Below are 16,865 nucleotides of genomic sequence, written 5' to 3'. Positions count from 1 at the left end.
GAGAAGTGAGCTGACAGTGGAACCACAGCTCACGGAAGACTGAAACGAAAACATCAGCTGTCTTCAGAGGCTTCCAAGATCACTTACGCATTCAGTGATTCACCAGAAGGACTCTACAAGACTCAACAGAGCTATCTCCCAAGGAAAGTTAACGGCAACACAGAAAGGCACAGAGCCAGGTCCTAAGGGCAGGAGACACGCAGAGTCTGGAGGTATCTGTGTGTGAACTTCCCCTGTTCTTTCCATTCTGTGGGGCATCACCAAGAGCACAGTCTCCTCCCAGCACTAAAATGCAGCCACACATGTGCGGTGTTTCTGTCCAGGAAAGCCCATTAAAACTTAGTGCCGGCCGGCGCCGTGGCTCAACAGGCTAATCCTCTGCCTAGCGGCGCCGGCACACCGGGTTCTAGTCCCAGTCAGGGTACCAGATTCTATCCCGGTTGCCCCTCTTCCAGGCCAGCTCTCTGCTATGGCCCGGGGAGTGCAGTGGAGGATGGCCCAAGTGCTTGGGCCCTGCACCCACATGGGAGACCAGGAGAAGCACCTGGCTCCTGCCATCAGATTAGCGCGGTGCGCCGGCCACAGCGGCCATTGGAGGGTGAACCAACGGCAAAGAAAGACCTTTCTCTCTGTCTCTCTCTCTCTCTCACTGTCCACTCTTCCTGTAAAAAAATTAAAAAAAAAAAAAAAAAAAAAAAAAAAAAAAAACTCAATGCCCAAGATTTTTATTGGAGGCTGATTATGTAGGTTCCCTGTGCCTGGCAGTTAGCCAACTTCCATAGTTCTGGAATGAGCATTTAGCCTAGCAGCTGACTTGGGATGCCTGTGCCTGCGTCCCAGGTTGTAGTAGTTGGGTTTGATTCCTGGCCCTGGCTCCTGACTCCAGCTTCCTGCCAGTGTGCACCCTGAGAGGCAGCAGTGATGGTTCCTGCACCATGTGAGAAACCCGGACTGAGTTCCTAACTCACAGCTTCACCCCCTAGCCAGCCCTCTCCTCGCTGTGCAGGTCTTGAGGGAATGAACCAGCAGATGGGAATTCTCTATTTCCCTGTCTCTCAAATGAGTAAATAAAAAAAAAAAATTTTAACAGGCAGAGTGGACAGTGAGAGAGAGAGACAGAGAAAGGTCTTCCTTTTTGCCGTTGGTTCACCCTCCAATGGCCGCTGCGGCTGGTGCGCTGCGGCCGGTGCACTGCGCTGATCCGAAGCCAGGAGCCAGGTGCTTCTCCTGGTCTCCCATGGGCTGCAGGGCCCAAGGACTTGGGCCATCCTCCACTGCACTCCCGGGCCACAGCAGAGAGCTGGACTGGAAGAGGGGCAACCGGGACAGAATCTGGTGCCCCGACCGGGACTAGAACCCGGGATGCCGGCACTGCAGGCGGAGGATTAGCCTAGTGAGCTGCGGCGCTGGCCAAGTAAATAAAATTTTAAAAGTCCACAGTCCCACAAAGAAAGCAGATGTAGACCATAAATCACATTATTAGTACCATCTATGAGCAACACGACACCCTTATCAGTTAGGGGATGTTTCATAGCAGTGTAGGGAACTTTCAGCAAGCTTGGTTCCCAGGCACCAACCAAGGGTCAGTCTTCAAAGTAGAAGGGCCTTCTAAAGATAACGTTTAAACCTGCTGTGTTTACTCTTTTATGCATGTCACCATTCTTATAGGGTATAAACAAAACTGAAAATCTCATAACATAATGCTAAATATGTTTAGGATATCTATGAAAATGACTCAGCAAACAAAAAACCTTGAAAAAACTCATTTGGTGGAAGATAATCAACAGACATCAATGATGAGGTGATGGAGATGTTGGAGTTGGCTCACAAGAACTTTAAAGCAACTATCATCAAAATGCTCAGATGAGCGGTTTCAAGCACCCTTGAAACAGATATTAAACCAACAGGATCAGCAGAGAAATAGAAAATTTAAGGAAGAACCAAATTGAAATGTTAGAGTTAAAAATACGATAACCAAAATAACTCTGTGAACTCAGTAGCAGATAGAGATAGCAATGGAAAGTCAGTGAACTTGAAAATATGTCAATAGAAATTATCCAGTCTGAACAACAGAAAGGAAAAGCATGGGGAAAAAAAGCAAACAGGGTCTCGAGGACTTGTGGGTCTCTGTGTTCTTAGAATTCCAGAAAAAGGAGAAAGTATATGGGGTCGAACGTTTTTTGAAGAAATAATATTTGAAAACACCTCAAGTTCTTTTTTTTCTTTCCTTAAGATTTATTTATTTTATTTGAAAGTCAGATTTACAATGAGAAGGAGAGGCAGAGAGACATCTTCCGTCCACTGGTTCACTCCCCAGTTGGCCGCAACGGCTGGTGCTGTGCCGATCCAAAGGCAGGAGCCAGGAGCTTCTTCAGGGTCTCCCATGTGGGTGTAGGGGCCCAAGGACTTGGGCCATCTTCCACTGCTTTCCCAGGCCACAGCAGAGAGCTGGATCAGAAGTGGAGCAGCCAGGACTCAAACCGGTGCCTGTTTGGGATGCCGGCACGTAGGCGGTGGCTTTACCCGCTGTGCCACAGCGCTTGCCCCAACTCCTCAAGTTTATTAAAGAATATGAACCTGTAGGTTTAAGAAGCTGAGCAAACCCCAACCTGGAAAAATTAAAGCTACCCATGAACAGATGCATCATATTCAAATTCAGAGATAAAGATCTTGAAAGCAGCCAAAGAAAAATGATGCATTGCACAGAGGGAAAGAGTTATTCAAGCCACCGCATGTTTCTCACCAGAAGCCTTGGAGGCCGGGAGGAAATGGCACAGCAGTTTCAAAATGCTGAAAGAAAAGCTACAGGTGTACCTTTTTCTTCCTCTTTCTCTTTGTCTTTCTTTCCTTGGTTTCTCCTTTCTTCTTCCCCTACTTTTTTTCTCATCTGCCTGCCTTCAGGTTGCCCTATTTAACTGCCAGCATCACTTAGCATTTGTACCTAAGGACCTTACAGCAAAACCTCTTAACAAACTTTTAAGTGTAATGCTAGGTAATGGTTTATTTGAGCTACTCCTTTATTGTTAAAAGATCAAAGAGCTTACTTTGTTGATTGTATGTGTAACTGCATTCACTTGGCTTTTAAAATCGGTTTTATGCTGATTTTCATTTACACATGTCAGTAATACTTAGGGATTGAAAAAATAAAACTCAGCAGTTATCCATTTATTCAGACTGTAAATTTTTGTTCTAAATGATTAAATGTTCTAGTTTCCTAAATGTTACCAAAGTCTTTGAATAAATTCTTAATTTTAAAATAATTTTAATATACTAAAGCATAATACAATTACATATAAATTAAGTTGTAGAGATTGAAGAATATTTTAGGAGCTTTAAATACCTCACAGTCAAATGTAACAAATAATTGTTATTCTAGCCTAGAGAAATTAGTCTAGTTTCCATCTAATTGAATATATCAAAATTAATATTTCAGGTAAACCAAATATCTGCTAATTTCTATTGCTCTGTGTGTGTGTGTGTGTGTGTTTTAAGAAATTAGATACAGAGGCCAGCGCCGCAGCTCACTAGGCTAATCCTCTGCCTGCGGTGCCTGCACCCTGGGTTCTAGTCGCGGTCGGGGCGCCGGATTCTGTCCCGGTTGCTCCTCTTCCAGGACAGCTCTCTGCTGTGGCCCAGGAGTGCAGTGGAGGATGGCCCAAGTGCTTAGGCCCTGCACCCGCATGGGAGACCAGGAGAAGCACCTGGATCCTGGCTTCGGATCAGTGAGATGCGCCAGCCGCAGCGGCCATTGGAGGGTGAACCAACGGCAAAAAGGAAGACCTTTCTGTCTTTCTCACTGTGTAACTCTGCCTGTCCATACAGAGCCGGCGCCGTAGCTCACTTGGCTGGCTAATCCTCCGCCTGCGGCGCCAGCACCCCAGATTCTAGTCCCGGTTGGGGCTCCGGATTCTGTCCCAGTTGCTCCTCTTCCAGTCCAGCTCTCTGCTGTGGCCCGGGAGTGCAGTGGAGGGTGGCCCAAGTGCTTGGGCGCCTGTACCGGCATGGGAGACCAGGAGAAGCACCTGGCTCCTGGCTTCGGGTCGGCACAGCGCGCTGGCTGTAGCGGCCATTTGGGGGGTGAACCAACGGAAGGAAGGCCTTTCTCTCTGTCTCTCTCTCTCTCTCTCACTGTTTAACTCTGCCTATCAAAAAAAAAGAAAGAAATTAGATACAGAAAGAAGTGCCCCCCCCCCCCCAATCTGGGATAAACAGGAATCGCTTATTGTGTTTCATTCATGAAGTTCATGATTGTCACCTTCTACTCTTTCCATCCGTGGATGACGTAGAATCTCCCAGATCCAGTTAAAGCAGTGGGCTGGTTGTGTGTGGTGCTGATGGTCAGTCCTCTCAATACAGCGCATCAGTGTAGAGCTGGACACTTTAGCCCTTGGTGAACTTGTTAGGTGTTCCTGAGAAGTGAGGATGAGTGGACCTTTATATAAACCGTGTTGCTGCCACAACCATCTTATTTTCTTTTGAAACCTAAAATACAGTGGTCTTGGTTGTGCATTGTTTAAGCTTCTAGTTGGCTGTCGTGTAGAGGTAGAGTGCTGCTACCTGCTGCTCGTGTGGCTCCCCCTTATTGGTAGGTGTGTTTCTTAGCCTCTGTCCACGGCGTCACTCTGCCTCTGATGAGCTTCCCTTGCTGCCTGTCGGGGAGTCCTTGCTTCGTGAGCTCCTCTTCATTTCTTCCCTGCCCTTCGGTTTGTTTCCTTTGTCCCCCACCTGTCTTGACGTGGAGAGTGTCTGTCAGTTTTCTCCTCAAGCTACTGTCATAGCACTTCTAGCACTGTGGTTTGATTGGGGCAAAACCTTCGTTAATTCGTTGTTGTTGGTACAAAGTCCTCTTCGGTGCTGTTTGGAATGAATGTCATGTACCTGGGTGCCTCACAGCAAGTCTGTTCGCGTTTTTGAGCGTATTTGGGGCCACACCGTGCTGGCCGCTGCGCTCCGTCCTTAGTGGGTGACTGCGTTTCAGGTGCATGTTTGTGCTTACCTGGCTTTCTTGATGGGAAATCCGTCTTAGGCTTCCTTTCCCTTTTTGTAGCCCGGAAATACTAAGTCGTTCACAGACTCAGACACTGGAGAGTTTGGAATTCATTCCACAGCATGTTGGTGCCTTCTCTGTGGAGAAATATGAAGACATCAAGAAATACTTAATAAAGGTAAGCCGGAGTTAAAGTTACATTGGTCATGTGAATTAATGATGCACCTGTCACAGTAGACCACTCAAGTCTACTTGGAGCTTAATGTTCCCGTCATCCTAGTCTGTCTGTCTGTTTCTTTCTTGCTTTCTTTTTCTTTTTTCTAATTCTCTGACCACCAAGATCACAATTTTGCTTGAAGATTGTCCCATTGTTAGGACAGACCTTTTGAAATTTAACAGTATCAAGAGGGTTTTTTTTGAGAATTAAGATCAGAGTTTAAAATGGCTCCTTGTTAGGAACATTAGCAGACTAGAGGTGGTATAACTAAACCATGCTGCCTTGCCCCTTGGAAATGCTCTTTGCTTCTTCCTCAGCCCTGTAAGCTGAGCCACAGCATAAAGGATGCTATGCTTTGTTGGGGGTGCAGAAAGGGTGTGATGAGAGGCCGCGGGAACTGAAGAGTTTTCTCCACAGCGAGATCCATATGAGTTTGTGAAGTTTGAAGTCTATGATAAGCTCTCCTTGAGTGGCAGCTCACGGCAGTACTTCTGCAGCTGTTTTCATGAGATGTTAAAAGAATTCTTTGATTCGGAAAATTAGGAACTCTGACTTCATATGATTCAGGTAGACTTGGTACTGTCAGAAAAGTTAAAGCACTGCATTTGAATTTGATTGAAAACCTTGACTGTGACGTTTTGAAAAACGTGTGCCGTTCATGAGATCATTTTCCCCGGTTGCTGAGCTGTTTGTGCTGCTGGTGCACAGACTGACTGCAGTGGCTCTCCCTGCTCAGGCCTGCGACACTCCGCTGCACCCCCTGGGCAGGCTCGTGGAGACCCTGGTGGCAGTGTACAGAATGACCTATGTGGGCGTGGGAGCCAACCGCCGGCTACTGCAAGAGGCTGTGAAGGAGATTAAGTCCTACCTGAAGCGAATTTTCCAGCTGGTGAGGTAAGAGATGTCTTCCTCGGGGTCTAGGAGCTGTGGGCCACTGGTCAGTGCTGATGCTCGGCTGTCTTCACTCTGAACTTAGAGAGTACAACTCCGTGAGCACTTCTGAGAGCTCCCCTTTGTCGCAGAAGTTGTTCATCCAGAAAATGACTTCATGCCAGGTCCTCAGATACATTAATAGTGAAAATATTCTTAATTTATGTGATGCCCCAAGCTTAAAAAAAAAATGAGACTTAGCCCTTGTTACCTCTTTCCTTCCATATCTTTCTTACTCATTAAATGTAACAGAAGTTAAAATGTTTGTTCAATCCTAGTTTTGGTATGAAACATAATTGTATTCTTATTTGGATTTAATCTCCAGGCAAAATCGTATCTCTAAAAGCTAGCCCCAGGGTGTATAAAGTTCTGTATATTGGGTTGTGCTGGGTGTTTATGTCCTGTCCTTTGACAGCAGTATCATGCCTACTTATTCAACAGGGATTTATTGAGTGCTTTTATTTGTTAGTCACTAGCAAAGCTGCCACCACCACCCCCCGTCCCCCCCACCCCACCCCAAAAAAAAAGAAAAAAAGAAAAAACCAAGCAAGCAATCTGAGGGACAGGGTAAACAAATCAAGTGTGTGCTAGATGGTGACTGGTGCAAGAGGATGGAGCTGGGGGAAGATGCCACTGTTCTAAATAGAAGGTCAGCAAAGCCAGACCAATACGCGGGCATTTGAACAGAGACCTGGAAGAAGGCAATTAAATGAGCCAGTGACCATCTTCGGGAGGAGACGGCTCCAGGTGGCAAGCACATTGGAGCTTGTGTGACACAGGATCTCTTCACTGGATTTAAGCCAACAAGTAGACGCTTGTATTGAGCTAGTAATACAAAAGTTTATAACTTTGTCCCGGAAGATTCCTTAGATTTTTAATTTCAAAACTGATAAAAAACATTAGGAAGTGTTTGGGGTTTTGAGGGAGCAATGGAAAGATCACCTGGCTGGGGTGTTTCAGCTCTGATATTAGCTAGCTGTGTGTAATGAAAATGAGTTTCCTGGCCTTTTTTAGTTATCCCAACTATTAGGACAGAGGGAATACCTGGTATAAGCCTACAAAAATAGAGAAGATATAAGCCACCTTTAAAGGGTCAAGATTAAAGTCTGTAAAAATAGGCTTATTTATAATATAGCATACAAGCATACACGAAACCAGAGATAAAATCTAGGGTGAAGATCCAAGTCTAAGGGGAAAGAAATTCTCAACACTTTAGCTACTTGGGCATTTAAAGAATTAATTTTCAGAAACTTTCATCTTTTTGAAAATTTAAAATTTTACTTTGAATATTCTGCAATTTACTTAATCATTTTACCTTAATGTTGGACATTTAAATAGGTTCCACTGGTGTTTGCTTATATTCTGAGTAATGGTCTGTGCTCAGAGGCGATAGAGACTGACCTTGGGTGAGACTTTCCAGTAAGAAACACATATGGATAGAGAGCAGAAGTCTCCATTCCTAGTAAGTTGACAGAAAAACATCACAACACCTGAAGATTCTTTCGTGGTATTATCCATTAGCTGCACTGTTAATTTTATCCTGTAAGAAACGTCAGTGAAGAATCTCAGGGATTAAAATACTGCGTTGATAGCAAGTTCCCTCGCACTGGTCCTTAAATGAGCTAACGGACATGGGTTTTATTCTCAGTTCCGCCACTCTGGAGGTGTGATGGTCCCATTCCATTTTTCCATGATTCCTTAGGTTCCTATTCCCTGAGCTTCCTGCAGAGGGCAGCACAATTCCTCTCTCCGCTCCCCTGCCTACCGAAAGGAAATCCTTTTGCACCGGGAAATCAGATTCCAGATCCGAGTCACCGGAACCAGGGTAAGTGGAGTGGGGATGGAGAAGGAGGGGGATGAGGACTGGGGAATCTCGTCCCGAGAGGCCCACGGGTGAGTTGTTTTCTCTAGCTCTCGGTGTGCTCATTCCCGAAAGGGCACGGTGGAGCGGGGGATCTGTTAGCCGTGCCACAGGACAGTAGCAGCAGCTGAGCAGTGGGCACAGTGTAGGCCAGAAACGCCGCAAGGAAGTGGGCGTAACGGGGGGCTCATTCAGTGAGATCTGAGTGCCTGAGCAGAATTCACGGTTGGTTGAAGAGAAAACCCCAGTGCCGTGGTAAACCTCCTCGGTGCGAGAGAAGAACTCCCCGTGTCTCCCCCGGACCCTGAGAACCCGAGGCGCCATTTGTGATTCCGAGATGAGCTGTGAGGTGAATGGTCCTCCCCTCCCACGCCCGTGTTTTGCAGGTACGTGGTCACGAGTTCTGGGTTAGTGCTGCCCGTGCTGCTGCCTCGGCTCTACCCGCCGCTCTTCATGCTCTACGCTCTGGACAACGACCGCGAGGAAGACGTGTACTGGGAGTGTGTCCTGCGACTGAATAAGCAGCCGGACCTGGCTCTGCTGGGCTTCCTCGGGGTGCAGAGGTGAGCACGGGCGTCCTCAGGAGCGGGCACTGTGGACCTGCCCCGCGCTTCTCTTCTTACCTAGGGGAGGGGTGATGCTTCCTCATCTGGATGTTGGAGACTACTTGGAGGTTAGGATGAAACCTGCTCCTTCTTCGGAATGCGTGATTCATGTTTACGTATAAATTCAGCACGAGTCACATCACCTGTGGCTTTATGTTTCTTTAAAGCAGACTATATTCCCCAGGGGGAAAAATGTACGTACTCTTTGGTATTCTTCCTCCTTCTCTTGCCTTCATCTCATCCGTAACTTTTAATTAAAGCGCTTTCAAGTACTCTTTTTATTGTAAGACACTGTTGTTACTCCAGAGCAGGGTGGGCAACAGCCAGCCTGTGAGCTGTAGGAAGCCCACGAAAGCATTTGGCCGGCCCTGCCAAGGCACCTGCAGGTGGGACTCAAATTCAGTACATCCACAGCAGGCTTATTTTAAGCTAATAATTTTGTATGGCCTGCAAATGACGTTATCAATACCCGAATGGCTTTGGCAGGAGCATGCCTTGCGCCTTCCCCTCCCTGCCAATGCTGATCGATTGTGCTTTCTTTCTCGTGTGTTGATAAAGCTGACCCTCCCCTCCCCCAGTAATTACGTGTTTGTGCTGTCAGAACAAAGTAAAGAAGCCTTAGCTGGAAGGGGCATTTTTCGGTGGAACAACTTAGTAAAAATGAGATAAAACTCCTGGATGGATTTTGGGCAGTATTTGCTAACCCCCGTGGTGTAGATGTATTGGAGTGTAGGATGAGAAACCCCTTAGGGATATGACAGAAACTCTTAAATTGTGTCTGGAACGTCTATTAAAACTTCAGCTCTCTGTGGAGCACTGATTCTTAATGGGGCCAGGGCAGCCAGTACGGCTGTCAGTTGTTTTTGTGGGGCTTCATCTACCATCAGTCACAACCTACAGTAACATTTATGGATTCCATTGTAGGAAATTTTGGCCAGTGACCTTGTCGATCCTTGGAGAGAGTAAAAAGGTACAGTAGCGATTACTTTCCTCAGCAAATATACTTTTCTTCGGTGCGAAAGATTCGAGATGGCAAAAGCTCGTGTTTTATTTGGGTAGAACGCACCCGCGCTGTGCTGGCGTCGATTGCTCTGCCACCGACACCATGTATTTTACTGTTGTTGCGAAAGACAGCTGTCTTCTTTGACCTCCACGATTCTCTTTCTGCAGGTTTTACCGACCACAAGAGATGCTTGCTTTGCGTCAGCAGTGGAATGTCTGCAGCAGATCAGGTAATCCCCGATTTGTTGAAAAATCACCCAGATCAAAGTGGGGGTTAATCTATTAAGATATTAATAAGCTCTCAGCTTTGCCTAAGCTCCAGAGGATGTCAAGTGCAGCCAGCAGGTCGGAGGGGCTCCCGGGAGGCATCTGGGTGGTCTTTCCGGCGAGCAGCCCTTCCCTTGTATTCTCCTTTCCCTTTGTAAAGATTGATTGGTTGGTTTGAAAGGCAGAGTGACCGCAGCAGAAACAGATCCTCCATCTGCCGGTTCAGTCCCAAGATGGCTGCTACTGCCGGGGCTGAGCCGGGCCAAGGTCAGGAGCCTGTGACTCCATCCGGGCCTCCCGTGAGGGTGTAGGGGCCCGTGGGCTCGAGTCATCATCAGCGCCTTCCCAGGCACATTAGCAGGGAGCTGGGTTGGAAGCTGGACAGGCGGGACGGGAACCAGCACTGCGATTTGGGGTGCCCGCGTGGCAGAGGAACCGGCTGTGCCACAGCGCTGGCCTCCCTTTCCATCGTCAGAGGGCGGGGAGCCCATCCAGGCACTTGATCTGTATAATCCAGTCCAGCCAGATGGGAATTACGCAGACGTCTCCCTCAGAAAATAGCCCGTGCTGGGAGAATGAGGTTCTGCCTGGATCCGGAAGCTGTGACGTGTGCCTCCTTCCATTCCCTGTGAACTGCGACGGGTGTGGGTGCAGGCACGGGCACTCCTGGGTCACAGAGGCCATCCCTCCCCGCTGCCCGCGTGCCTGCAGTGTCCACTGTCAGGCCCGTGAGCCCCAGGCAGGGACAGTGTCAACAGTGATCGAGCAGTGGCTTAAGACAATCACAGGAGCCCTGTCTCATCGTTCTCGTTTGTTTTGGCACGGCAGCACGACATTCACCCCATCAGACAAACTGAAGGTCATACAGCAGACCTTCGAAGAGATCTCGCAGAGCGTGCTGGCCTCGCTCCAGGAGGACTTCCTGTGGTCCATGGACGACTTGTTCCCAGTTTTCCTGTACGTGGTGCTGCGGGCCAGGTGAGCACCTTCCTGATGCCCCTTAGCGGGTGGTCATGTCAGCGAGTCTGCTCCGCCTCTCTGAGCTGATGAGGGGAGTCCTCTCCCGCGAGAAAAAACCCGCTCCTCTGAACCCCTTCCAGCGCCGGTCGGCCTTCTCCCATCAGAGAGAAGGAGGGTGGATGTGTGAGCGCCTTCCTTTTCTTTCGGGGCAGGATCAGGAACCTGGGCTCTGAGGTGCACCTCATCGAGGACCTCATGGACCCCTACCTTCAGCATGGGGAGCAAGGCATCATGTTCACCACCCTGAAGGTGAGTGCGGCCAGTGTTCCCGGTGGCGTCGAAGTCCGCCCGTCGTCGGCCTCAGTGGCGCCTGTCGCTAACCCCTTTGGTCCTCGTGCAGGAGTTCCGGACAGACATTATTACACGCCTTTAGGGCTCCTGCGGGTGGGAGTTTAAACAGGAGTGGGGAAGCTTTGTTCTGCCAAGGGCCGTGTGCGTATTTATAACATCACAGGGGCCACACGATGCTAGCAACCTAAAAACCAGCCTGTTGTAGGTGAGCTCACTTTCGAGTCCCTTCTGTGGTCGCCTTGGCGAGGCCAGACCGGACGATTCCGTGGTCTTATATGGCCCGCGGCCTGGACGTTCCCCACCCCGGTTTAAAGCACGCTGAGGAAGTGGGTTACGTCAGCTGTGCTTCAGAACACTAAAGCAAGCTCTGCTTTCCGTCAGTCGATCTTTCAGTTTGTTACAAAGGCTTACGCTTATGTCAGTAAGTATAACTCTGGAAAGGAAATAGAAAGGATTCTTAGCGTCCAGAAAGCTCTCAACAGTAGTTATTAGAAATAAGGTAAAACCATCAGGCAGTATGTAAGTAACAGATTCGAGATCTGTCTTCTTTCTGTTGTCCGGTGTGTACTGTAAAAGGTCACAGACAAGGTCCTCTATCCGGGTGCCCTCTAGGGGTTCTTGGGAGTCACTTCCATTTTCTTCCTCAGAAGAGCAACACAGAGGGAGACTAGACTCTGCCACTTAATAGAATGTTGTAGAACTACAGTGGTTAAGATAACAAAGTATGTTACTGTCATAGGAATAGACAGATATCCAAAAGAAAAGGATCAGCCCTTTATAGACAGTATTATAATAAAAATTTCACATAAAAACAGAAACATCAAAATAGAAAAGAGAGGACTTATTTTTTGATGGTTTGTTTTTAAAGATTCATTTATTTGAAAGTCAGAGTTGCAGAGAGAGAGAGACAGAGATCTACCATCTGCTGGTTCACCCTCCCCATGGCCACAACAGCCGGGGCTGGGCCAGGTCAAAGCCAGGAGCTTCATCCAGGTCTCCCACATGGGTGCAAGGGCCCAAGCACTTGGGCCATCTTCCGCTGCTTTCCCAGGTGCATTAGCAGGGAGCTGGACTGGAGGTGGAGCAGTTGGGACTCAAACTGGTGCCCATATGGGATGCCAGTGCTGCAGACAGCAGCTTTGCCCATACACCACAAAACCGGCCCCAAGAGAGGACTTATTAATACATGGTGAAGCAAACTATTGGATACTGCATTATCACTTTTGGAGGAAGGATGTGGATTAAAGGAATTAATTGAAAACATTGTATCAGACGCCTAGTAAAAAAGATGGGGTTTTGTTTGAGATTTGGAGGGCAAACCTATGGTGTTTTTATCTATGCTCATTACACAGCTAGGCAAAAAATGTAGCCATTGGATGGGGGCCTGGCACTGGAGCAGCAGGGAACAGTGAACACAACTGGGTTTGTGGGGCCCTCGGTGCTAACGCGAGTTGGGCTTGCTTTCATCCCACGTGCATTGCTCTGTTTCCGCGGTTTCTTTCCAAGTAAACTTGGACTTGTTTTGGACTTTTTTTCAGGCCTGTTACTACCAGATCCAGCGTGAGAAGCTTAACTAGGCTGCATGACAGCTTGAACACGGGATTATCTGCCCTGAGAGTGCGATCGCACCAGCTGGAGCCTCCTTCACGGCAGAGAGCAGGGTGGAAGTTGGAAAGGACGTTGTGCTATTTCGGTTGTCGTTTCTGAGCCTTACCAATAATCACAGCCCTGAGGCCGGCTGGGGTCGGGGGGGAGACTGCGTAGTTTAAAGGGAGGATGGAAAAGGTGGCAGACAGCCGTGAAACCAGCCCTTGGCCCGTGTTAAGTTCCCGACCTACCACACATCCCGTATTTGGAAAAAGAGACAGTAAGGGTACATCAGCGCCACGGAGCTGGAAGAAAAGTTCCCGGCGTGGCTTCTTACATTAAAGGAGTGGATGAGTATTTTTGAGTTTCTGGTTTGCCTGAACCCATCTGCAGTTACCCAGGTCCCTTTGCAAGGACCAGACTGTACTGGACAGCGTAGCAGCCACGCTATGCCTTCCTAAATCCTGCCCTATCCCGTGTGCAGCACGCTTCGCTGAGGGAGGGGAGAGATGAACTTTCAAACTGCAGGTTTAATGTTTGTGAAGCTTTTCCACCAGGGTATTCATGATGGGAGAGGTTCTGAGCAGTGGCTACCACGGCCTGACCCCCCAGACGTAGACTGCGTCCGAGAACATAGGAAGTGCGGCTTTTCCTTCCCCCCGCGCTGCACAGAGTGAATACACTGGAATCCCGACGCTGCTGGGGTGCTGCACACGTGTCCCCGCGCGAAGGCCGTGTCCCGAGGCCCGCTCATGCCTGCAGGCTGTGTTGTGGAGCAGGGCTGAAGATTGGGAAATATGGAAGCAAAGACACGCACGGTCGCAGCCTTGTGCTGTGGGTCTCCCCACGGTACCTCGCACTGAACTCACGGACGGGAAGGCAAAGCAAGGAAACAAGCTTTGAGCGCCTCCCATCTCACAAGTGTTGTGGCTCCTCGACATTTTAGGGTTTTGCTTTTTTTTAAACATGTCGTATTTGTATTGTCTGTCAGTTTACACTGTCCGAGTCACACTGGTAGCTGTTTCAGGTCACAGGTGCTCCCCTCGTCTCATCTCCACTCCACGGTGAGCGTTCGCGCGAAATGACTCAGCAGGCGTTCATGACATTGGAAAAGGATCATGGGTTCTGCTCTACTTTATAATCAAGATAAATGTTCATTAAATACTGTTTCAGAATGGTGGCTGTAATGGAACAGCAGTTTTCGTAATAAAAGATGTTCATCTTTCTGAGCTTGTTGTATGATTGCAGAGCCAACGACCCAGGGCAGCCTGGACAGCAAAAGGAAACCCAGGCTTAGTATTTCTTTTGCCCATGTTGTAATTCATGCCCCTCTGTTCTGGGCCCAGAGGTCCCTGGTGGGCATTAGAGTGTGTTCTCTATCTTCTCCAGCACCCCCCCCCCCTTCTCTCTCTAAAATAAACACAAACAAACTGATTGATAGCACCTTTGCTGACACAGAATAAATTAACTTTCCAATCGAACAACCCAAGGACAAGCGTCTTCAGGAACTCTCTTAGTCCTTTAAATCAGAGGCCTAGTCTGATGGATGCTGGTTATTTTTTTCCCCTCTCCTAAACAGAGTCAGGCAAGGGAAAAGTAGGAATTTAAAATTCTGGTTAGGGGCCGGCGCTGTGGCCTAGCTGGTTGAGCTGCTGCCTGCAGTGCTGGCATCCATATGTGCACCAGTTCAAGTCTTATCACTTGGCAGGGGAGGGAGTATTGGGGGTTCTTTTAAGGGTACTTTAAGAAGCTCCCGGAAAGTGAAATTAAAAGATAAATTTATTTTGGTGCAAAAAATATTGAAATCCATACATGTGATGGGGTCTTCAAAAAGTCCATAGAAAATGTGTATTATGAAAAACCTTTGCATTGATTTCAATGGTTTTTGCACTAAAATAAAGTCATCTTTTCCATTCTTCCATGAACTTTTTGAAGTACCTTCAAATACAGGAATGGACAAATAAAACCTTTGTCCATTTCAGCCAAATGAGCCTACTAAGAAATTCTTAAATGGTGACCAGCTGCCTTAGTCTTTTTTGTTTTGTTTAAGATTTTATTTATTTGAGATGCAGAGTTACAGAGAGAGAGAGAGAGAGAGAGAGAGGAACAAAGTCTTCCGTCTGTTGGTTCATTCCCTGTGGCTGGAGCTGGACCAATCTGAAGTCAGGAGCCAAGAGCTTCTTCTGGGTCTCCTGTGTTGTTGCAGGGCCCCAAGCACTTGGGCCATCGTCCACTGCTTTTCCCAGGCCATAAGCAGAGAGCTGGATTGGAAGAGGAGCAGCCAGGACTCAAACTGGTGCCTGTGGGATGCCAGTGGCACAGGTGGAGGCTTAGCCTGCTCCCACACAGCGCCAGTCCCTTGCTGCCTTAGTTCTAAGAACATGTTACAGTTCGTCCTTTCTCTGGAGCCTTCAGTGAGACTGGCTATTTCCTACCGGAGGGGAGGGGCTTCGTACTATTGATACTTTCCAGATACCTTATTAAAATGATAAATTTGCGAGTCTCAGAACGCAGCTCCAGGTTGATGTCTGTAAGGGGAAATGTCTGGCACTCTTGCCGCTTGGGCGGGTCTTAGACGTGCAGGAGGAATGCTCACAGCAGCCTGGGGGGCCGATGCGAACCCCCTTTCTACCATTTTGCAGATAAGGACTGGCAGTGATTTGCTTGCTGCCAGAGCTGAGCCTCCTCCTTGGAGCTTTTCTAATCTAATCCTAATGCTCTTCCCTACCACGGCTGCCGGAGCTGGCATTGCAGGTAGGGTTGTGCACTGAAAGATCTCAAGGTAAAAAAAGAAAATGTTAAAATGAAAACTTCATTACAATTAAAGGCTTTGGATAAAATGTACTGTGTGTGCAAAGCATCGCCAGATGTGTGTGTTCCCAGCTGTGTTTTCATCCTCAGAGGAGAGAGAAGGAGACTTGTTTAACTTGGGATAGAGTCGATGATGAACTTGTTTGGTCTCTACCTTGGGCCTTGCTGTCGTCAGTAGCCCTTCTCTTGTACTTCTGTGATCCCTGCCTCCAAATAGTTTCCCCACAGACCAGGCCCTGCAGCAGAGAATTTTCACATAAAGTTAGATGCTTGGTTCTCTGTCTCCACAGGTTCCACAGCTGTGGATTCAACCAACTGTGGATAGAATATATATATATATATATATATACACATATACACACACATATACATATATATATAAAGATTTATTTATTTATTTATTTAAAGAGCCAGAGGTTGAGAGAGAGAGAGAGGTCTTCCATCCACCTATTCAGTCCCCAAATGGCTGTGACAGCCAGAGCCGGGCTGATCTGATGCCAGAAGCTTCTTCTGATTCTCCCACACGGGTGCAGGGGCCCAAGGACTTGGGCCGTCTTCTGCTGCCTTCTGAGGCCATAGCAGAGAGCTGGGTTGGAAGTGGAGCAGCCGGGACTCCAACAGGTGCCCATATGGGATGCCACACGCAGGAGGCGGCTTTACCTGCTACGCCACAGTGCCGGCCCAAAACTATATTTTTAAAAAATTGCTTCTGTACTGAATAGAGATGGTGTTTGCATTATTTCCTAAATCATACATTATAACAGTTTAAGTAGCACTGCCATTATATTGGATAAATAATCTAGAAGTGATTCAGAGTTTAGGGGAGGATGTGCATTGGTTGTGTGCAAATGCCGCACCATTTTATGCAAGAGACTGAAAGAATCCCAGTTCCAAGGGATGCCCGTGACTCCAACCGGAGACAGGGTGAGCTTGTGAGCTGGTAGCTTGTGAGCCGATGCCAGAGGAGCTGCTTCTGGAAGGCCTCAGCATTGTGGGCTGAGCGGCTTCCCCCGTTGACTCACGGGAACGTGAGGATGCTGATAAGGCTGATGGTGGCTAGCACCAGGTGCATCCACAGTGTTTCCTTTCATTAAAACAAAATGTGTACTTCGTTACGGGGGTGAGGGGGCTTTAATCCTAAAAGAGCCAACAAAAATACTGTTTTTGGTGTTAACTGTGTATTGGCAACTTGAGAAAGAGAAGACGAGGTGAAGATTGAAAATGATACAAATGAGAGTTTTCAGTGCAAGGCCCACTTAAGAAGATTTGTGACCGGGCAGCTTTAGG

General features: G+C 48.0%; 1 protein-coding gene across 4 annotated transcripts in view; it reads left to right on the top strand.

Annotated features, from left to right (window-relative positions):
• The window catches only part of ALS2 (alsin Rho guanine nucleotide exchange factor ALS2), a 78,438-nt gene extending 64,445 nt beyond the window's left edge, over positions 1-13,993 (top strand). For all 4 annotated transcript variants that reach the window (XM_062190024.1, XM_062190012.1, XM_062190019.1 and 1 more), the window contains exons 26-34: positions 5,048-5,165; positions 5,941-6,098; positions 7,837-7,959; positions 8,382-8,558; positions 9,525-9,570; positions 9,771-9,832; positions 10,698-10,847; positions 11,042-11,138; positions 12,719-13,993. In XM_062190024.1, coding sequence (XP_062046008.1) covers positions 5,048-5,165; positions 5,941-6,098; positions 7,837-7,959; positions 8,382-8,558; positions 9,525-9,570; positions 9,771-9,832; positions 10,698-10,847; positions 11,042-11,138; positions 12,719-12,757 — 970 coding nt within the window. In that variant the 3' untranslated portion in view covers positions 12,758-13,993. The remainder of the gene's footprint in view (positions 1-5,047; positions 5,166-5,940; positions 6,099-7,836; positions 7,960-8,381; positions 8,559-9,524; positions 9,571-9,770; positions 9,833-10,697; positions 10,848-11,041; positions 11,139-12,718) is intronic.
• The last annotated feature ends 2,872 nt before the right edge of the window (positions 13,994-16,865 follow it).

This window comes from Lepus europaeus, chromosome 1 (genome assembly GCF_033115175.1).
Source record: "Lepus europaeus isolate LE1 chromosome 1, mLepTim1.pri, whole genome shotgun sequence".
In the NCBI taxonomy this organism is placed as follows: Eukaryota; Metazoa; Chordata; class Mammalia; order Lagomorpha; family Leporidae; genus Lepus; species Lepus europaeus.
Note: the sequence above shows the minus strand (reverse complement) of the source record. Positions and strands in the feature narration are given on the sequence as shown.